At 48.4% G+C, this 22,783-nt stretch overlaps 1 protein-coding gene across 6 annotated transcripts in view; it reads right to left on the bottom strand.

Annotated features, from left to right (window-relative positions):
* DIS3L2 (DIS3 like 3'-5' exoribonuclease 2) overlaps positions 1 to 22,783 on the bottom strand; it is a 378,320-nt gene that overhangs the window by 20,036 nt on the left and 335,501 nt on the right. For 4 of the 6 annotated variants that reach the window (XM_004262593.4, XM_033425292.2, XM_033425295.2 and 1 more), the window contains one exon: positions 18,998 to 19,077. In XM_004262593.4, coding sequence (XP_004262641.1) covers positions 18,998 to 19,077 — 80 coding nt within the window. Of the gene's footprint in view, positions 1 to 1,959; positions 1,994 to 10,299; positions 10,343 to 18,997; positions 19,078 to 22,783 lie in introns of those variants that run through there. The other 2 variants (XM_033425297.2, XM_033425296.2) reach the window with 2 other exon arrangements.

Genomic DNA, 22,783 nt, shown 5'->3' with positions numbered 1-22,783 from the left:
TGCAGCTCCCTCGGCCCCTGCACGTCTCACTGACCTGCTGCTGGCCTCAGCCCAGCTCCCCCCGCAGCCATGAGGAAACTGGCATCTCTCTTCGGGCTTCCTCTTGGGTGACGTGCACCCACACTTCCTAGGACCCCCCTGGGGCTTCCAGGCTGCTCCCTCCACCTGCCACCCCTAGGCTGCCTCCACTCAGTTACAGCTGAGTTTTCAAGGCGCAGTTCAGGCATCACCCTTCTTGGCTCATGGTCCTCTGGGCTGATTCTAGCCCCAGAACTCATTGTTGGATTGCGACCGTCTCTTTTGAGGCCAGTTTTCCTGTCTGGGGACCAGGCCTTGTCCACCTCTGTGTCCCAGGGCCAGGGGCACATGTAGGTGCTGTTCAACCTGGGTTAGACGGGCCAAGAGCTGCAATGTCAAATGCCTGTTTGGGGAATGAACGAGGCACTTCAGAGACATGATTTGCTTGGTGCTCCACAGAAAAGAGGGAAGGAGGACTGTTCTGGGGGGTGGAAGCAGAGACCCCCAGGAGAAGGGTCTAGGAGTGGGGTTCCTGCAGCTTCCCTTCAGCTGTTCCCCGCTGGAAGGCAGGCATGTGAACTCAAGAGACAGAACCTAAGTCAGCTTCCGCCAGCCTGATGGGAACTGCTGATTTGCTCTAACGAAATTCTTCCCTACCTGTAGACAGTCATCACTTAGATCCAACACAGGGTGACAGTATGGCTGGGGCTCATGTGTTGGTCACCTGATAAATGAATACTCTTGTCCAGAGCAGCCCACCTCATTCTAAATATGAAAAGTAGCAGATTTAAAAAAAAAAAAATCTTCTCCTGGGCCGTTTCCATTGAACTAACGCTTGTCTTATCACCCACTGGGATGCGGTATGTTGAGTCTGGCAGAGTTCTTCGTTAGTTATGTGACTCTTAAAATATTGACCCACAGTTTTATGAACCAGGTTCAGAGTGGTTTAAATGGATTTGTTCCCATCCAGAGCCTCTGGGCTTCCCCAGCATTGTCATGACCCTGCCTAGACACACACACAGCCAACCTCCAGGGCGCACCGGCTCTCCCTCCGGCGAGAGGGCGAGCACACTGGGAGGGGTGGCAGGGGCGAGCACACTGGGAGGGGTGGCAGGAGCGAGCACACGGGGAGGGGTGGCAGGGGCGAGCACACGGGGAGGGGTGGCAGGGGCGAGCACACGGGGAGGGGTGGCAGGAGCGAGCACACTGGGAGGGGTGGCAGGGGCGAGCACACTGGGAGGGGTGGCAGGGGCGAGCAAGGAGACTGCTGGTTTTCATCCCCACCTCTACCCCTGCATCTCTGGACTGATGGAAGCTCTCAGATACAGGCTGTGTGAAGACTTCAGCCCTTTCCAGGTGCCACCCTCAACTCCACCTTAGATCCAAGGCCAGAACAACCTGGATTAGGCTGGGTTGATGGTAAGTCAGACGGCAAGGCCAGTGGATGTCAAAGCCTGGATGGAGCCCTCGGTTCTACTTTCCTGAGCTGCCGCTCTGCAGGCCAAGTCCATCTTTTAGGGCAGCCTGGGATGCACAGGGAACCCTGCTTTTCCAGGACCTAGAGATGCTCTAAAACAGTTCTCTAGGCGCCTGGGAAGCTGACCAGATTTCTGCGTCAGCAATGGCCTCTGGGAGCCTCGTCATAGGTGGCTCAGGCCAGGCCTGGGCAGCCATCATGACTGGGAGGACCAGCCCGTTCCACCCAGGCTTCCCTCAGGGTGAGAACTGCTCTTCCTGGCAGAGGCCTCAGCCCCGCTGTCCCCACCTGGGAGGAGGCCCTGCCCAGTGCCCTGCAGGGCCCTGTGTGGTCACCTGGCTGTGGCCGTCCTCCCATAGCCACTGTGGAGAGAGAGACCGTGCTCCCTGGCTAGAGGTGTCTATGCCAGTCCATTTCCCAGCAAATCTTTGTGAAGTTCAAGCCCAGTTCCTCACAGGTCACATTTGGGTGTTGCAGAATTACTGCCATCTGGTCATTCTGCAACAACACAAAGACTTGGCTGCTGGTTTCACGTCACAGGCAGAGCACAGCTCAGGGCGGTGCCCGCTGCCAACTGCATGCAGAGACTGGGCGCACACCTCCACCATGGCCTTCGTCACCACCTGTGCATGTTACCTTACACACCTGTCTTCCTCTGTGGGCTGTGTGCTTCGGGGGGGTGGGGTAGGATCTTTCTCATTGCCCAGTAGCTGGCACTAGCAGGTGTCCAACAGTTTGCTAGACAAGCAGAGGAAAGGTGTCTAGATCTGGGCTAGGAAACAACGGGCAAATGCATCCCCTGCCCACGAGGCACGTGAGCAGACGTCCTCAGGGCCCTTCCTTCCACACTGAGGAATTTCCGAGGGGTCACTTTCTAAGTTTGGCAGTGGGAAATGATCCATCTGGCAAGTAACGCAACTCTGAATATATAAGGGCTTCCTGAAGATTCCTGTGGTTCCCCGGCATGAGCTCAGCTTTATCAGGGCTCGGACCAGCGCTGGCCTCAGGCCTCTATGGAGAGCTGGTCTGGCCTGGATGGGGAGGGCGCGCAGGAGGACAGGCTTCTCCCTGTGGATGGGCAGCAGCAACCTCTTGTGCTCTTGCTTGTTGAAGTCAAGAGGGAAGGCGGTGGGGGGGGGGGTGTCCACCATACATGGCCTGTGTAACCTGGACGGCTAACCTCCCTAACCTCCACTTCCCACCCCTCAGGGGGAGGATTAAATGAGACACATTACGTAAAGCTCTCATCTCAGGGCCCGCATGTTGTTAAGCATTCCATAAGTATTAGTAATTATTATTACAAAAACCTTAAGGTGACAAGAGTCTGGTGTCATTAGAATACTGAAGGATGCTAGAACACAGAGCGAATGCAGCCAACGTCCTGGAGACGTTCACTCAGCACTTGCTGGGCATCTGCAGCATTCCAGATACTGTGCTAGGGGCTGGGACACAGATACTGTCCCAGCCCCTGGGCCTAGGGAGTCAGGAGATAAACACATACTCACTCCCCTACCGCCCCATGAGAATTTTCTTAGTCACACACTGGCTCTTTGCTTCGGCATTTATTTACTGAGTTCCCACAGCAATGTTCTCAGCACTTTGGGCGACGGATCCCTCAGAGGATCTGAGGAAAGCGGTTTTCCACGCATTCCTTCACACACTCTACCCACAAAACCTCCCCCATTCTATTGCAAGGAGTTCATGGGTCATGAAGCCTAAGGTGGAGCCTGCCTCACAGGACACACAGCAAAGTACTGGCGTTTCTGAGGAGGCGAACGGTCGCACAGGCCGCGTAAGAGTTAGGTCTGATGAGCCTGACAGCTGGAGAACACACCAGGAGAAAGCCGAGAGGCGTGAAGGCTTCCTTCAGCTTCGAGAGCGGAACACTGAAGATCTGACGGTTTCCTGGAATATTTACGACACAGAAGATGGCGACCAGCTAACTGGTCTTTCATCTGCACTGAGGACTAATTAATGAGAGGAAACAGACTGAGATGAAACCAGAGGGCTGTTAGCACTAAGGAAGAATTTCCCAACATGACAGACGCACTAAACAATTCAGTTCAAGTTGATTTAAAAAGTACACCACCATCTCACTTATCTAAAACTCAACCACATGCTCAATCTTGAGTACCCGATACATGGGGCAAAACCAGGAAACAACCAACAGACCAGGCCTTGGGGGCCAACACAGGTGCCGGAGCCAGGACTCGAGTGTGACTCTCAGGGAAGTCCCGCCTGCGCTCCCCACTCAGACCCTTTCCTCTTCTCGATGGACAGTTCTGGCTACTAGACTCGGCTTCCCGGCCGATGCCGTACCCCCATGGTGCCTCGTGCTCACAGCCAGGCTGAGAGGATGCTCCTGGTGTCTCCTGGACAGCAGTAGAGAAGTGACAACGGGCCCTGACTGTAAAGGTGGACACAAAGACAGTGGGGGCAGGGCCTCAGTAAAGTCGAGTGAAAGCACACGGCACCGTGGGAGTATTTAGAGCAGAGGCAAAGCCGCAGAGCGCAGTAGAGCCTAAGGAAAATGCTTTTGTATCACCATATAAACATTGTGAATAATCCTGAATTATTAAAAAGTGCTGCATGATGTCCAGCGGACACCATTAAAGCAAAAAATACGTCCATAAATTAAAACAAGAGCCATTCCTTCTGTGAAGTTCCAGAGAGCTCACACACGAAGGTGTTTAGAGAAGATCACAGCTGGCCCACCACTGAGGGAGACACCATCGAGAGGACACCCAAGACAGGAATGCTGCCCAGAGAGCGCAGTGCTCCTGGCTTGGTGGGCCCTGCTTCTGAGCGCTCCCCTCAGCCCTTCAGTTCCGGGGTGATGGGAGCGAGGTCCTCATCGACCCCAGGAAACGAGCCACATCCTCTGCCACACCGGCCCACTCCTGGGCTTGGAAGGCAGACACCGTGTCTCACTCATCCTCAACCTTGGAGCCTGGCCCAGCAGCCCCTGGCACGTCCGTGGGTCGTGGGGTCATGTGGGGCTGGCGGGGGCAGCTTGCAGTCAGTGCGTGCTGTGTGTTCTGCATCTCAGCTAGGCTTTGCTGGGGTGGGTTTTCAGAGCAGCTGCGTAAGTTGGCCACTTGCTTTTTGCTTGACTCAACGGGCATGAGCTGGGCACCTGCTCTGGTCACTCTGTGAGGTCTCTGCCCACCTGAGTGCCCACCTTTGGAGAAGTGTGCTCAGAAGGGAGAGTAATCGTGTGCAATTCCTCTTCAATAAATAAAGTGATTTATATCTAAGTGATTTCCATCCACTGATGGCCTTTGTCATCAAGCACAGCAACCCCCTCAGGCTCTGGAGGCTTCCTGCCCAAGTACCAAGAAAAAGCCACAATGCCCCAGAGAGCTGGGGAGTGGCAGTGAAGACAGATCAGAACCACTTCCCCACAGAGAACACAGCCAAAAGCGAGAGAGCCAAGCACGTTCTGGCCACCCGCCAGGCAGCTGCAGGAGGTGCCAGCCATGGGCACCTTTCTTCAGGCTTAGAGCCAACACGCAATCCTGTGGCCCATTTCCTGCATGGGCGAACCTCCCTCAGAGTATCTCAGGCCTCTGTGGCCTGGGCCTGGGCTCTGACTTCCAGCCACCCAAGGGAGGGTGCTTACGGCAGAGGCATTTGCTACTTTAAGTATCTGAACATGCCCTAGAGGCTGGTGCAGCCCACCGGCAGGCAGCACTTGCCAGGAACTGAGTGGACCTGCTCATCAAATGGGACTGGCCTGAATACCACCAGCTTCTAGCACTCCTCAAGGTCTTGGAAAGGGACAGCCCTCCTTGGGTTTAAAAACTAAACAGCTGAGCCATCAACTTAGAAAGGTTAGCCTTAGGGGCCAAAGAGCAGTCTTCCCACTGGGATGGGAATCGGTGGATGGACAAATACCCAGAGTGGCAGAAAAGACATAGATAGTGCCAGGGAATTCTGACAAAGGTATATACATGGCAGAGAGAGAGAGGTACAGAGAAAACAAAAATGCTAATTTTCCCCATCCTCTCTCACTGGTCAAATCATGTCACCATATGCTCAAAGAGCATTTGGAAAAAAACAACTGAAGGATCCCAAGTCACACTGGATTGCTGCAGCCCTAGGAGGTTCCTAGAATGGACACGATTGCAGTCCATCGCAAAAAGATGAGTAAAGGGAACGGCAAAGCTGTACAAAGGAAATTTAACAAGAAGGAAAAAACGCTGTTTGCTTAATGTAGCCCTGTGTTAAATCAACCAAGGGAACTCTCTTTTATAAGGTCTTCGAGAGTTGCAAAGTATTTAGTTTCGAGAGTTCCTGGTGGCCTAGAATTGTCTGTCTTGGGTCATCCTTGGGTAGTTGTTTGGGCTGCAGGAAGGGACACTCTCACATTGTGGCTCGGGCCCTGGAAGCCCCTGCCAGCCCCGGGCCTGTTTGGGTCTCTACCCTCCTTGCACTCTTCCTTCCTCTCTCCAAACCTCAGCAGAGAAAGATTCTGTGTGTCTGCATAGGGTTCATAATCCTCAAATTGGGACAGCTTGAGGGCTTAAAAACACACAGTCCCACCCAACAACCCAAGCAGCCTGACCAGAAGCCCTCAATCCTCACCGCCCACCTCCTTGGCATCAGAGAAAAGCCCAAATGGCAGTAGAGGCCAGGGAAGGCCTAGCCTGGTGGGGCGCTCAGCCCGGTGGCTCAGCCAGGTGGCTGAGGAGAGCTGCAGGTGCAGGTGCAGCTGCACGGGCAGGCAGGGAGGGCTCCTTTCAGCATGAGACTTGGCTGCCCCGGTTTGCTTCCATGACAATGGAAATCAGAGAAAGGCGGATGTGCAGACGACAGTGCTATAAGGAGGTATGGGGGAGGGAAAAGGAAAAGATGTTCAGCGTACCTGTGAAGTAGCTTAGCAACTCTCCTCTTGAAAACCTATGACAAATGTGGTATTTTTTTGTGACCTTGAGGGTTACACATTCAATATTCTACCAGGGAATCGAGGAGTAGTAAGAACAGCCTGGGCTTTGGGTCCGACACCACCTGTTACAACCCCTGCTCAGCTGTATCAGCCACGCGATCCATCTGTAAAACGGACAAGGCAAAGTCTTCCTCACAAGGTTAAAATAAGGAGTCACAGTCTTGTGATATTCCATCTGCCTACCTCTTAACATACAAAAACCACCACTGCCACATTTCAAACTTTAAAGTACCTTCGAATTGAAAGATCAACTTGGGGAAAAGTAAAATCAAATATATACAAAAGGGAATTTTAGTGTAAGTTTTCATAATTTAAAAGTGAGTTTGTGGTAAAAACCCTTTTCTCTAAGATCAAGAACAAGACATGGACGCCTGCTATCGTCACTTTCATTAAATACTGTATAGCACTACGAGGCTAGAAAAAGACACAAATGGTGTTGATACTGGAAAGGAACAAGTAAAACTGGGTACAGAGAAAATCAGAAAAAATCTACAGATGAATTATTTGAATAAATTTAGCAAGGTCACTGGACACAGGGTCAACATCAGCAACAAAGAGACAAGGAAATTTATAAATACCATTTTAAATAGCACAAACATTAAATACCTAGGAGTAAATCTAATGAGAGATAATCAAGAAGACCACTGCATAAAAATTTATGAAACGTTACTGAGAAAAATTAAAGAAGACCTAAATAAAGAGTGGGATACACCATGTCTGTGGAGTAGAAGACAATCATAAAAGGGTTAATTTTTTCCCAACTTGATCTCAGTGTAAATCCAGTGCAGTCTCAGTGTAAATCCCAGCAAGTCCGTGTGCATGTGTGTGGCAACTGACACTCTGATTCTAAAATTTCCATGGAAATGGAAAGGGCCAGGAATAGGCTAGGTGCCCTTTATTGAGGAGTAGCAAGGTGGAAAGGTCTAACTCTACTGAATATCAAGACTTATAATAAAGGTACAATGATTAAGACAGTGTGGTACTGGCACAAGAGACACGCAGATCAGTGAAACAGAACAGAGTGCAGATACAGATCCGTGCAGATACAGACCCTTCATTTTGACAAAGGTGGCCCTGTGGAGCAGTAGGAATGATGCTGGGTCGATTAGATGTCCATACGGGAAAAACTGAAACTTGCTGTACTATATTCAAAACTCATTTCTGAGTAGATTATGGTCTAAAATAGAAAAGGTAAAACAATAGAGCTTCTAGAAGATAATGTAAGAACATGTTGATGGCTAATTGCCTGTGTCCACTGTATGGGCCACAGAGTGCCCAGATTAAACATTATTTCTGAGTGTGTCTGTGAGCACTTGCATTGGATAAAGTAGACTGCCCTCCCCAGCGTGGGAGGCCTGAACAGAGCCAAAGGGTGAGGAGGGAGTCCTTCCTCTCACTGCTTGCCCTCTCGTCTTATCTTCTCCTCCCCGCAGACTGGGAGTTACCATTGACTTTCCTGGTTCTCCAGCTTACCAGACAGCAGATCATGGGACTTCTCAGCCTCCATAATCACATGAGCCAATCCCTCATAATAAATCTCCTTATATATATATATACACAAATATAAATAAAAATAAATAAATAAATAAATATATAGAGAGAGCCTACTGGTTCTGTTTCTTGGAGAACTCTAATACCAAACATGTCTTCATGATGTTTATATAGTTTTCTTAAATGGGATATAAGAAGAATTAACCATAAAGAAAAAACCCGATACACTGAACTACACTGAAATGAAGAATTTCTGTTCATTTAAACACCACCAAAGAGAGTAAAAAGGCAAGCTACTGAGTAGAAGGTATCTGCAACATGTATAACCAACAAAGGACTCACACCCAGAATAGAGTGAACTATAAGTCAACAAGAAAAACGGAAAACCTAGAAGAATAATGGGCACACAATTTGAAAAGGCATTCTACTGAACGGCCAATAAATACATGAAATCTCATATGTTGCTGGCAGGAGTGTTAAACTGGTACAACCACGTAGGAAAATCATTTGGCAGTATCCACTAAAGTGGGTATTTTCTCTGAGTTAGTAGTTTCACTCCTAGGTATACACTCAAAAGAGATATGTGCATGTGTGCACCAAAAGACACGTATAAGCAGAATTATTTATAACAACCTCAAATTGGAAACAACTCAAATGTTGACTGAACTAATGCAGACTGGATAAATTACAATGTATTCATACAAAGGAAGACTTATAGCAATCAAAATGAATGAATTAGGACTATATGCAGCAACAACGATGAATTCTCAAAAACATAACGCTGAAAGAAGAAAGTCAGACACAAAAGAGAAGCCACTGAATGATTCCGTTTATATGAAGTTCAAAGCCAGGCAAAACTAATCTGTAGTGTCAGAAGCAATGATGGTGGATTCCTTTCTGGAGGAGAGAGGGGTATGCTGGAAGCTCCTGGGGTGCCGAAATGTTCTATTTCTTGATGTGGGTGATAGTTACATGGGTGTGTTTGTTTGCTAATACTCTTTGAACTAGATGCACATGACTTGTGCACTTTTCTCTATGCATGTCATAGTTCAAAAATAAGTTTCACAAAGTGAGTTTATGTAAGAATCTATTTTCCAGTGTGTTGACTATGGAAGAAAATAGTGGAGTGGATATTAAGTCACCCTACGTGCTGAGACACAGGGACCAGTGTGCATGATGTGTCTGCATCTGGCCTCTGTCCAGTATAATCTCCCCATTGCCGCTGGCTTCCACATTTCCTCACTCTGATCAGTTCTGCCCTTAGAATGCCGGCAGGAGCCGAGGGGCTAGCAATTTCTATCAGGGGCTGAGCACCCTGGCCCAGCAGCATAGGAAACCTCTGATGAGACAATTCAGTGCTTTACAGCATGGCTTCAGGCTCCACCGCACCCCACCCCCCCATTCTCCCAAGACGTAGGGAAAGGGTGCTGACTCAACACAGCTGAGTAAGAGCTTCCCTGCCCTGGCCACCTGTGGGCTGCATTACATTTGTGGGAGACTGGGTGACTGTAACCCAATGGTAATGTAAGCTACACAGAAGGCAGTCTCGCTGACCCAGGCCTTGCTGCCCTCCCTGCCCAGGACCCACAGGCAAGTTCAGCATCACTCTGTGTAGCTGTTCCAGGCCCCACCCCTGCCGTGTATCACATGGCTGAGGCAGTATCCCAGGGAGAAGCCTGCTGGCTCTACCTCTGGTTTACAGCTTGAGCTGGGTGGGCCAGGGCACCACTAGGGGAACTGGCCTCCCTTTCTATAAGTGGGAGTGTTCATACTCACCCCCTTCCCTTCCTATAGGGAAAACTCAGGTCAAATGAAACACTGCATTTTGGCACCCAGGATACCATTACTGTTGCTGCACGGAGTGAGGTGGTGGGAGGGAACAGGAGCCCCCCACCATCTCTCTGCACGGTGTGGAAGTGGAGAAGCGCATCCCTCACTGATCACCGTCTTGATTCCAGCAGCTTAAGCAGGAGTCATGCCCGCATCACACCAAAGCCCGACACTAAAGGCTGCGGTGGAAAACAGTGAGCTCCCACCTGCACCACAAGCGGCTGACTCCAAGACGCCCGCTGCAGCTGCCGGCTTGCTCCCATGAGGTCACTTCTGGCACCTTTCTCTGGCTCAGTTGCCTCCAATTTCCCCCAAAGCCCTCCTCCTCCGCCTTGATTTCCAGCTCTCCTTTCTCCTAACCAAGGGCTTCACCAGGAACAAGGAAGGCATTCTTCATTCTAACCTGGCAGTGTCAGCGGGAGGTCTGGAGGCTCTCAGGTAACACCACTCCTTAGCCTGAGGAACTGGCATCAGGTCCGAGGTGCAGGCACACAGTGTCATTTCCAAAGTACTGGGAACACTGGGAAGTGTTAGTGTTGGTCTGAAGTTGTCAGGGCTGCTGGGAAATATTCCATCTGCTTATTTAGGTGAAGGAAGAGGACACGAACCAAGCAGAGGAGGAAACGAATTAGATGCAGGGCTTTATCCAGGAGCCCTGCTCTTTCTCCTGCCTGAGTGTGGTGGCCACGAAAAGGCGCCTCTCAGCTCTCCTGCCACGGGAGCATAAATGGCCTGGTGGCCCAGCCGCAGCCCCTGACCCACCACTGCACTGACACCAAGGCCACACTTCCCGAGGGCTGCTCCCAGCCGGTGACTAAGCACTCGAAGGACCTGCAGGATGTGAGGCTTCTCCAGCAGGTGACTTTGGTTCCAGCACTTCCCATCAGTCTGGATGAACCTTCTTAAAACTGGGCTGCAGCCCAAGACTCTTCCTACCCAGTCCTCCTCCTATGCCCTCCTCCACAGGGGCTGAGCTTGTGTCAAGATCTGAAGACTCTCTTCCTGCCTTCTCCTCTTCTCTCCCCTTCTAATCCTGTCCTGGCATCTGCTTCTCAGCAGACCTAATGTGTTAACACAGTGGTACTGGAGTGGGTCTGAGAGAGAGGCAAAGACATGGAGTTTGGGGCCTGGCTTGCTTACTACCCAGTGGGCAGAGACGACACTCTTCTGAGTCGAATGTGGGGGCGTGGAGAATCCCTGGCACAAAGTAGTGGCCCAGCTGCTCAAAGACTCACCAGTGGTGACCTGGGAAAAAGCCTTTGCTTGACCGTGTTGATTCAGGCATTTGAGAGCCCGGGTGGTGCAGCGTCTACCAGGACCATGAAGTGAGGCACACGGTGCCCAGCAGGGAGACGGTGACAGGCTGAGGGCCCTCAACCAGCAGCTGCAGGCTAAGCCAGAGAGCCAGAGGGCCTCTTACAGAGGCAGCTTACAGAAATGTGGCCCACACTCCCTGCGGAAGGCTAGTGACATCCTGTGCTGCAAGACATGCAGGGGGCCCACCCTGCATCCCCCACCTCATTTCTGGGGCTTCAAGGCCCGTAAATACGTTTAAATGTCAGGGAAATGGGGCTGGGGATGTGCTGGGCCTGATAAGGCAGAAAGAGATTATATACCAAGAGTGGGAAGGATGAGCTAGCAGGATTTGAGGGCCTTCATCAAAGGGGCCAGGAGATGAGATGAGCAAGAATTTACTGTTTTGGGCGAATTTTCTCGGGATGTGGGATTCTAAGGGACGGGGCAAGCTCGCTGCTGGAGTGGTCCTTAGAGGCCTGCAGACAGCGACAGCTAAGGCTGAGCAAAGTGGAAGGGGGTGAGCTGCCCTGGCAGACAGCTGGGGAAGGAAGAAACACGCTGAGTCCAGAAGACCTAGCGGAGGCCTACGGACTGTGGGGGGGCCCACAGGACACCCCCTTCACCAGGCTCATCAGAAGTGTGCTGGTGAGAGGAACACCAGCACTGCTAAGGAGATTGGTAGGAGATTTGCGGGCTACCAAGGACAGCAGAAGAGGCAGTCACAGAGCTGGGCTCATTAACGCCTATGGGGGTGATGGAACCCAAGGTAGCTCAGGCCAGGGGTAACACAACAAGGGTCCCTCTGAACTACAAGTGATGCTACTGCCAGGATTCTTCCCGCTGTGTATCCAGGGGTCAGCAGATGAGAGGAGGAGTCGCATCATGGTGGGGAGGGACTCTCCTGGTGCTCCCTTGCGTGACTGTGAACAGACACATAGACATATGTGTCAACCCTGTCCTGAGAAGGATGTGACAACCAAGGGCTCGGAACCTCCCAATGAAGTTTTGAGTCACACCACCAGCTACGCTGCCAAGACCTGCGGAGGTGCCGGCTGAAGGTGAGAAGAACTCTATGGGCGGCAGAGGCGGTGGTCTGTCCCATTAACACGTCCTTTCTAAGCTCTTCCTCGGGAACAGAGGCCACGGGAGCCACAGAGAAGCTGCTCCCCACACGAGCGGAGAAACGGATCTGTGCAGGGCAAGGGGTGGGCTGCGGCTGCCCACAAGAAGCCCCGTCCAGGCAAACGGCCCTGGCCCTCTGGATCCCTGTGCCCAGGAGTGACTGGGCACGGCAGGGGTCCTGAGGCAGGCCCGCCCCTGTGGGACCTGAGAACAGCACCGTGGGCTGACACTCTGCCTGCCCAGCCCCCTTTCCCCATCCCTCTCCTTCACAGGGGCAGGCCAGAATGGGCTTTGGAATCTGCTAGAACTAGAGGAAAATTCAGGCTCTGCTCTTGACCATGGTGTGACCTAGGGCAGGCTAACCTCTCTGACTCTCAGCCTTGTTTTGTTTTTATTTTATATAATCTGTAAAACTGTGAAAATAATATAACCTCCTTGACTTTTTTGAAATCTGTAAAACTATAAAAATAAGATCTGTCTTCAATGGTTTTGAAACTAGAGATAACTTGGGTAAGCCCCTAGCCCAGTGCTGGTGAGCTGTGGGCATTCAGGAGGTGGTAGCTCCCATCACTATCATGCTACGTGGATCAGAAACTCTACATGTCGTGAACAAAGTGTAGCCTTGCAATTATACTCAGCTGCTGCAAGCTTGCTTGGCATATTTAATGCTCTTTATAATTATTACTGTGCCCTCCTATCAGGCAAAAAATGGTAGGTAGTGATGTAAATAACTGCAATTACTACGATATTCACAGAATTAAATCAAATGTTTGCAGTCTCTTTCTTCTGTGTGTTAGTTCTTCAGAATGCATAAACCATCCAAGGAAACCGTTTTCCCTCATGTCATGTATAATTTAATCCTCATGATAATCCCACAAAAAATGAAAAGACAAAGGTTGGAAAGACAAAGGCTGCGTAGCCAGGTTCCCTCTCTAAAAGGATTCAATTAGGTCTCCCAACCCCTGTGCTAGGCACTACAGGTACTGAAATAAACAAAACAAGGCCTTGACCTTAAAAGGACTCAGCGTAGAGGAAGTAGGAGACAAGTAAACCAGTGCCTGAAGTGCACTGTGATGAATGCTGAAGCAGAAGCAGAAGCGGACAGGTGTGGCAGAGGACTGTGGAGAAGGCACTCATGCCTCAGCCTTTCGTGATGGCTGTCAGGGGTTGGAATGGCTTCCCAGAAGTAATACTGGGCTGAGAGTGGAAGGAGAAGTAGAGATTACCCAGATGGGTGTGAGTGGGAGGTGGGAAACAGTGGTGTTCTAGAAACGGGGCATGGCATGGTCACACAGAGACACCTTGCATGCGGCAGACTCAAGATGGTCTGGCAGGATGGAATGTGGGGTACGCTGGAGCGGGTAAGTGCCTAATCACAGAGCTGTCTTCTGGTGACGGGTGCCCAGTCCCTTCCTCTAGCCTATGAGCCCCTGAGGGCCACGTGAGTGTTTATTCAGCGCTGCAGCCTCAGTGACTAGCTCTGTACTGGTATCCAGCAGAAACTCTCTGTACGCTTGTTGAATGAATGAGTAATCAGACTCACATTTTCAAAAGTTTATTTAGACTTCTGGTTCTGACAAGATGGTAAACTGAACTGATGTGGACCTTTTTCCCAACACAAACACAAAGAAAAGATGGATAAGATATACCAAAAGAATAATCTATGACTGAGCATTAAAGAAAGAAGGGAAAATTCCCAGCTACTTGAAATGAAGAGGAAACTAAGTCAAAGCCATAATCATTACCATAGCAAAGGAGGGCCGGGGGTAGGAGACCTTGACACAGTTATAGGAGTTAAGGTTTTCATGCCCACAGAAGGGAGAAGACCTGGCCGGGAACTGGAACTGAGAGCCCTGCAGAAAGCCAGGATCCAGGAAGGGCTGCTGGTCTTTGAACAGGGACCAGGAAGACCTTTCTCACAGCCCAGAGGAATGTCTGTATATGGCGCGGAGGGGAGGCGCTCCTCTGTGGGATGGGATTCCAAGCCTGTACCGCATGTGTGTGTGTCGAGGTTGAATGCACACTACCCGGGTTCTGAGAACCCTAAGCCACGAGGTTAACACCAAACCGGGAAAAGACCTACAGAACTCCCAGGCTCATGGCAGAATAATGGCAAAAGCAATGGAAGAATGCATCCACAACCGGGGGCATATGGGACTCTCACAGTGAACACAATCCCTGCTTAAGACAATCTCCTGATAAAAAAGAACAAACCGTGTGGAAAAATGAACCACCATAAAGGCAAGTCAATAGAGACGACGTGTGGGAGAACTGGTACCCTTAGAACTAGAAATAAGTGAACAATCAGAAAGAGGCTATAAAATGAGTGTAATCAAAATAACTGGCAGAGATGAAAGGAACAGAAATCATAGTGAAAAACTAGGACAGGAGAAAAAGAACAGTAAAAAAAAAATAATGGGCTGATTTTAAAAAGCTCCCAACAGAACTTCTAAAAATTAAAACTAAACACCCAAATCAGGAAGGGGTATCCAAGAGCAGATTATAAACAGCTATAAGGAGACCAGTAAACCGACAGACATTTTTGAGGACGTGCCCCACAATGCAGCACTGGCAGAAAAGGAGGAGGAAAAAGAGAAAGAATAAGATGGTAGGTTTCTAAGAGGAGCTCCAAAAGAACAAATTAGGGAGAATAAAACAGATAATAGATAATTTCAAAATGGGAAGAACTACACTGAGTCCTAAGCTGTACAGATGAATCTACTCTTAGACGTAATGTAGTAAAATGGCAGAACACTGAAGACAAAAATAACATCGCAAAAGCAACCAGAATGAAAAGGCACGTAAAGCTCCCTCAGGCTGCAGAGTGGAAGCGCTGGAGGTGAAAGAGCTAAAGGCAGGGAGGGCATTTTGCACAGGAGCTCAGCCGTCCTGGCGGTGAAGAGGAGGACGGTGGGGAGTATGTGGACAAAGCTGTTTGTCTGTGCAGGGCGCCACCATCCACGGAGTTGCTCCCAAGTCAGAAGCAGCCACTGGCCTCAGTACTACTCCCACGGCTCTCAACCCTCACCGCTGGAGCGCACCATGGAGGGTGCTGCAGTGTCTTCTTCTAGTTACACAAACTCCTTGAGGTCACAGACCAGGCCCCATTTATCTCTGTCTCCCTAGTGCCTCGCACAATACGTTGTATGGAGTAGGGGCTTAATAAATGTTGAACTGAATTCTCATGAATCACTTGTTCACACTTTTAGGCCTGTTCTTTGCTCTCTGAAGAGACCTCCGAGCCCTAACTGGAAACACATGACTTTCAATCAGTTCTGGATTCACTGGTTTAACATGCATATTAAAGGCAGGTGAAGTTTCTGCAACAGAGAAAAAGAAGGTGGTCCCCAGGTCTGTGGGTTGCAACTGGCAGTACCTGTCAGGGTGGTGGGGAGGCTGGCGCCTCACACCTCTTAGATGAAGATTTGAACAGTGTTTGGGAGGCTGGCAGAATAATTCAAGGAGAAGAGCTTTACTAAGCTAACCTGAGGCACAATAGGTACCTCAGCTTCTTTCCCCTAATGACCTCAGAGCTTTAAGAATGCTTACCTGAGAGCCGTGCCCTCCAGGGTCTAAGTCCCACCAGAGATGGACAAGTCCCAGGGCCTGTCCTCCCTGGAGCACAGAGGCTAAACGAGCTTCTTGACGGAGAAGAACGGGATGACATAGAGTCACGGATCGGGGCTACTAGGATATTCCAGGAAAGGAAGCTGACACGAGAGTCCAGGAAGTATAAAAGCGGAGTGCCTACTTTCAGGACTACTCCATTTAATAGGAAAAGGCCACTGGGGAGAACTACCGAGCGCCACAGTACTTACTCAGAAAAACTTCTTTGCTGATGGACTGAATTTGGCAGGGATAAATACGAAAATGATTACAAATTATACTGCAGAGAATACCCAGATAAAAGCGGTAGTTTCAATTACTAAATGTACCAAACTAATATTCAGCTAATTTCTTTTATATGTAGAACCTCATCTCTCTGCTGCCGTTGCCTTCATGTTACTTGGCTGAGACAACATGGGCCCCTTAGGGTCTGGGGTGGAATCTCCTCATTTCCTAAACACCAATGTTGAGATTCAGGTAGTCGAGGGAACTGTCCCTAAAAGTAAACAGAGGAACACAGGGCAGAGCCTGGGAGAGAGGAGAAAGTCGCAGGCAAGCTCGGGGGTTCTCCACGCTTGACTTCACAGTTCACAGTGGGGAGGGGAGGCTGCCTTTGGACAGAGCACTCACAGCTGAGGGCTGTCAGAGGAGCGTGCACCAGCCTTTTCCCTACTCAAAACTCTGCCAGCTGCAGCCACAGTGCAGGGATGCAGCCCTGCTGGCACTGGGAAAACAGAAGCGAAGTCGTGAGGATTTTCCTGAGACGATTTTTCAGGAGAGGCAGTCAACGTTTACTGTGGGCATTCTACGTGCTAGGCCGGCGACAATGTCTTCCCGTTCAATCCCCGTGACAATCATGCCAGAAAAGTTATCATTAGTCCCATTGTTCTTAACAGATGAAGAAACCTGAGGCTCGGGGAGGTTAGAAAACTTGTCCACGGGTTGAGAATAAACTCCAAGATTGCCTCTAGCAAGAGAGAACGGTAGGGAGGGACCACTGAGGCATCTGATAGTCATACTTTCCGAGATCATGGCTCCTACCCAGTTTCCTACACAAAGGCTTTCTTTTACAGGTCTTTGGTCCAAAGCTTATCAGTACTTACAGCTCCTACATTCTCTCCTACATTGCTTATTCTGATAATATGCTAGGAGTTGGGAATTAGGCCAAGAAACAGAGTTAGGCTACTTTCTCCGATCGGTTTTAAAGACAACGTAAGTTGTTGTCACCGGACCTCTGAACTGCTCAGACATGAACTTAAAGCTGGTGCCCTTCTCCCACTGAACAAAAACTCTGCCAACCTTATTTCCAAAGAGCAGAGAGTCAGGCCAGAATTGGAGTATGTAAACACCCCTGAGCCTGACGCCACTGTGTTTCTGCGGCCACAAGCTGTCGTGTGACGGGCTGCCATCCACTGCCATCCAGCAAGCATCAGGGAGCTCATGGCAGCGCTGACAAGGAGGGCTTATCGCTTACAGTTCTCTCACTCCCTAACAATGCTTGCCCCTGCCACCAAGGGACTCGCTCACCTGTCCCCGTCAGTCCTGACCCAGAGAAGTCTAGCCCTACTTCTCTACTGAACCAAGCATTATCAGAAGCTGAGACTGTATCTCTGACACAACGGCCTAGAAATCCTGTAACTGTCTTCCAGAAACAGTGCCATCCAAGAGGAGGAATGATGGTGTTAAAGGATGCTTGGTCAACCTTTTCTGAATGATTAACTTGGTGGGAATTGAGGGTACACAATAGCTGACGATAGCATCCTCCTAAAGATAAATTACAAAGAGGAATAATGCCTTGAAAGTAATCTGAATGGAAATTTGGTCACAAAGGCACACAGTAACCCATCTTCCACCCATAACAGAGCATGAGCTCTTAAAGAAGACGTGAGTTTCTCTTCTGGAAGGTAATGTATGATTCCACTGGCCTGTGCCTATTTGATCCTTCCACTGGATAAAATTAAACAGTTGGATATTCAAACAATTAGTCCTTGAGTCCAGGTTGGGACTATTCTTGTCATCAATGAGGTTTCCAAAAGTAGCAACTTGGGACATCAATTGCCTTTCATCTATTTTCTTCCCCGAATTAATGTGATAATGCTGACCGCTGCCTCACACAGCTGTGGCAAGTGACCTTGAACAAGTTACATACATTCCCTAGACCTCAGCTTCTGCAAGTACAACAATAATAAAAGAAAACTCTTCAGGTTACCATGAGAATTAAGTGGGATGACAAACGTAGTGTCCCTGGACTGTGCCTAACACACAGTAGGAGCCCAAGGGTAGCTGCCCTCACCATTCATCAGTCCTTGTCATCATCAGGGCACACGCCCTTTATCTCACTCATCACCACTTTCACTGGCCCACAGACAAAAATACACAGTCAAGGAGGCAGTCTGTGATGAAGAGAAGAGGTGTATAAAACTATGCCAGGCGCCATCTTTCTAATAAGGCCACCAACTTAAACCTCTGTAAGTACCCAGAAGTACCCCAACTCTAAAATTTCCAAGGTAAGGGGGCGGCGAGGGATAAATTGGGAGATTGGGATTGACATATACACACTACTATATATAAAACAGATAACTAATAAGGACCTGCTGTATAGCACAGGGAACTCTACTCAATACTCTGTAATGACCTATATGGGAAAAGAATCTAAAAAAGGAGTGAATATATGTATATGTGTAACTGACTCACTTTACTGTACACCTGAAAATAACACAACATTGTAAGTCAACTATACTCCAATAAAAAATATTTTAAAAATTTAAAAAACTTTTTTAAAGAAAGAAAGAAAGAAAAATTCACAAGGTGGAGTATCACAACAAACCTATAAACATAGTTTAGTCAGACTGAATGACAACAAAAGCCAAAGTCACACAGTGAACCCAATTAGCAAGCGCATGATTGGAGATGAAGTGGGTAGGGGAGTATCTAGAGGAGCTGGAGCCTGGAAAGGAGGCTTTGCTTTGAAATAGACTTCTAATACATTACACCTGCTCCTACACAAGTATTCCAAGTCCTATATTGAAGGGCAAAAGAGATTTTACAGGAGAAACATTTTTGTGCCAGCTATTTTCTAGTATAGTCACAAAAATTGTGATTCCCTCCCTGACAATCCCTTTGTCGGGGAAGCCCAGTGTGAGGAAGGCTATGGGTGCTACCTCTGCAGGACATGGTGAGCTGACACTCTTTCCCACAGAGTGACTTACTTGTTGCTGTCACGGTACTCGTAGATGTGACATCCTTGAGGCAATCCTGTCTCGTGGTCCAGAGTAAAAGCAAGCTTTAGCTGAATAAGGAGAGAAGAGAAAAACAAGTAAGTTTCAGGTAGCATGCTCTATTCATTCTGATAGCTGAAATGAAAAACAACAACAACAAGACAAGCGAAATCACACTCCCTCAAGATGATGTGTTGTGGAGAACCCGGGTCTGCCCGCTCTGGGAAGAGCCCGCACCTTAAGGGGACACTGTTGTCAAGGAGGACTGTTACCAGGACTTGACTTCTTCAGTTAGCATGCAACCAATTTTTTTTATTAAGCACCTACTTTGTGCCAGACACTGAGCTAGCTGATGGGGAAAGAACAGTGAACAGTAAGCAGAGAGGATCTTATGGTCTAGCAGAGGAGACAGACATCCATCACATAATTATGCTGATGAATGGAAAACCTTTTTTTATATATATGAAACTTTGCAATAGGTTCTCTAAAGAAGGAAAAAACCTCCCATGTTTCTATAGAAGTAAATAACCTGACCTAGACTGGGAAAGTGGGAAGGAGGGGCTACCTAGACTGTGGAAAGGATGGATGGGGAGAGAAGAGGGTCCTCCTCAGCAGAGAACATAACATGTATAGAGCCCTCGGTGCAGGAGTTGCAGGAACTGAAGGATGTGTATGGGGAAATGGTGGGCAACGATGCTGGAGAGCAAGGCCAGGGCAGGGTACACAGGACCTTCTCAGCCATGTTAGAGTTTTTGGCCTTTACCTTACTAGCAAAGGGAAGCCTCTGACATGTTTTAAGGAGCGGGTGTGTGACATGACCAAAGTTAAGTTTTAGCAGGATCCCTCTAGCTACTGCATAGAGAAAAGATTGTAGAGGAGAGAGCAGAAGTAGGAGCCCCGTGGGAGGCTACCGAGTAGTGCAGGTGAGCAGTGATGGGGGCTGGGACGAGAGGGCAGTTGGGCAAGATGGAGAGAAATGGACAATTTGAGATCTCAAGTAAATTTTTAGAAGTAGAATCAGCAGAATATGCTGATGGATTTGGTGTTGGGGAGTGGTGAGGACAGAAAAGAAGAAATCAAGGATGGTTCAAGTTTTTGATTTAAACAACCAGGCAGGTGGTGGTTTCCTTGCTGAGTGAGAAGACTGAATGCGGGGATGGGTAGAGAGTCCAAAGTCTGGTTCTGGACATGTTAACATTTTTTTGGCTGTGCCACGAGGCATGTGGGATCTTCCCTGACCAGGGATTGAACCCGTGCCCCCTGCAACCCTGCAATGGGAGCAGAGCGTCTTAATCACTGGACTGCCAGGGAAGTCCTGGACATGTTAACCTTGAGGCACTCAGTAGCTTTTCCTGATTAGGGAAGATCAGGAACAAGGAATCTGGTAATAAACTCTGGATTCTGTCTTACCCCTAGGTTCTTCATGACATTTTTTTTTTCCTTAAATTCCATATATATGTGTTAGCATACAGTATTTAAGACACAGACCTACTAGAGAATGGACTTGAGGATATGGGGAGGGGGAAGTGTAAGCTGTGACAAAGCGAGAGAGAGGCATGGACATGTATACACTACCAAACGTAAGGGAGATAGCTAGTGGGAAGCAGCCGCATAGCACAGGGAGATCAGCTGGGTGCTTTGTGACCGCCTGGAGGGGTGGGATAGGGAGGGTGGGAGGGAGGGAGACGCAAGAGGGAAGAGATATGGGAACATATGTATATGTATAACTGATTCACTTTGTTATAAAGCAGAAACTAACACACCACTGTAAAGCAATTATACTCCAATAAAGATGTAAAAAAAAAAAAAAAAAAAAAATGGATTCTGAGGGGAGCGCTCGGGTGTTGCTGGGAAGCCCGAGCTCAGTGAGTTGTGTGTGTCTTGCTAGAGCCCAGCTGGCTATGGCAGCTCTAACATTTCCAAATGCAGGGCCATTTACTAGATTTACAAATTCACTGGGTTTAAAAATCACCAGGGGCGGAATTCCCTGGTGGTCCAGTGGTTAGGACTTGGTGCTTTCACTGCGGTGGCCCGGGTTCAATCCCTGGTTGGGGAACTACGATCCTTCAAGCTGCACCGCGGGGCCAAACAAACAAACTAATAATAAGTTAAATTAAATTAAAAAATTAAAATCACCAGGGAAGTTTTAACTAAAATTAACTGCACATTAGGAGGATACATTGTTATAACTTTTTTTTTTTTAACTGCAAGGCTGTTGACACAACTAATGATCTGCATCATTAGATGCTGGATGATTTTTCTCTTCCTTAGAGGGAAACGAGCTTGTAGGAATGGCCTGTCCTCTCACTGACCCAGATGAAAATACAAAAACAGAAACAAGCCCTCCTTTACCATCATGGACCCAGGAACTTCAGGTCAAAGGCATGTTTTCCCCACAGAGCACTGCTTGGATCTTCCAAGCCCTCTTTCAGTAAAACAGAAAACAATTATTTTAAAATATCTGTTAATTACAACGCTTTTTTCTTTACTTCCCTCTTTGTAGTTAAGGTAAGGCCTATATTCATTTAGTCCACTTCAGACTGCACTGCTTAGAAATTTTCAAATCCTTCAATTCAGTGATTCAAGTTATGAATTTATGGCTTAGAAAAATTATTATAAACGTAGGAGAAAAAGTGGGTTTTTTTTTTGCAAAACTGTTTACCTCAGTATTATTTACTGGAAAGACTCTAAAAAGCCAACAATAGCAAAATAGTTAAATAAACCACACTGTAGTCACATGCAGAATAGCAGGCAGCCATTAAACTGTTTATGAAGAACTTTTGTTAACCTGGGAAAGTATCTGGATTAGATGAAAAGCAGCAGGATGTGTACTCAATTATATAGGGAAAAAAACCACATTAAAAAAAGAACAAAGAACGCATAGAAGACTGGAACGATATCAAAATGGCAACAGTGACTGCTTTACTTTCTTTGCATTTTCCAAAGTCTTTATGAGAAGCATGACGAGATGTAAGCTGTTGTCCTTAGTCATGAAGGAATTATGGGAAACTTCATTCCTGGGGGATTCTCAAGGTCAAGAAACTATATGTACACCAATTCAACAATAAGGTGAGTAAGCAGAGGTGGTGATGGAGATGGGGAGAGAGGAAATGGAGACAGAAGAGCCCTCATATTTATTGAAAGCCTACCAAGTAAAGGCTTTCCTTTATCCTGACCACAACCATTTGGTTTTTTGTTTGTATTTTTGTTTTTATGTTTTTGGGTTTTCTTGGGGCCGTGCCGCACAGCTTGTGGGACCTTAGTTCCCCGGCCAGGGGTCGAACCCGGGCCCTCGGCAGTGAAAGCGCGGGGTCCTAACTACTGGACCGCCAGAGAAGTCCCCCGTGACCACAGCCAAGTGAATTTGGTATTACTATTTCCTTTTCACAGGTGAGGAACTTGAGTTGGAAAAAGGTGAAGTAATTTGTTCAAACCACAATTAGAACTGGAATTTCAACCAGAACCTGTGTTCTTGCCACTTTACCAGAATTTTGGACTTGGTGATGGCCCGGAGATAATAAAGTCTGCAAAAGAGAGAGGAGCCAAAGACAATGAATGTCTAAGGGTTTTTGCCTTGGAGAGCCAGGTAGATGCTTCCCGTGATAAGGAGGAATGGCAGGGCTGGGGGTGCTGATTTTAAGGTGCCCAAGAGGTATCTTAGTGGAGGTGACCAGTAGGCAGCTGTGTAAACAATTCTGAATTTTATAAGCAAGACCGTAACCTGGAGGTACAGGTCTGGGAAACTTTGGATGCGAAGACAGATGGCAACTGAAGCCA

The sequence above is a fragment of the Orcinus orca genome, chromosome 7 (assembly GCF_937001465.1).
Source record: "Orcinus orca chromosome 7, mOrcOrc1.1, whole genome shotgun sequence".
In the NCBI taxonomy this organism is placed as follows: Eukaryota; Metazoa; Chordata; class Mammalia; order Artiodactyla; family Delphinidae; genus Orcinus; species Orcinus orca.
The sequence above is the reverse complement of the archived record's forward strand: the minus strand, read 5'-3'. Positions and strand labels throughout refer to the sequence as shown.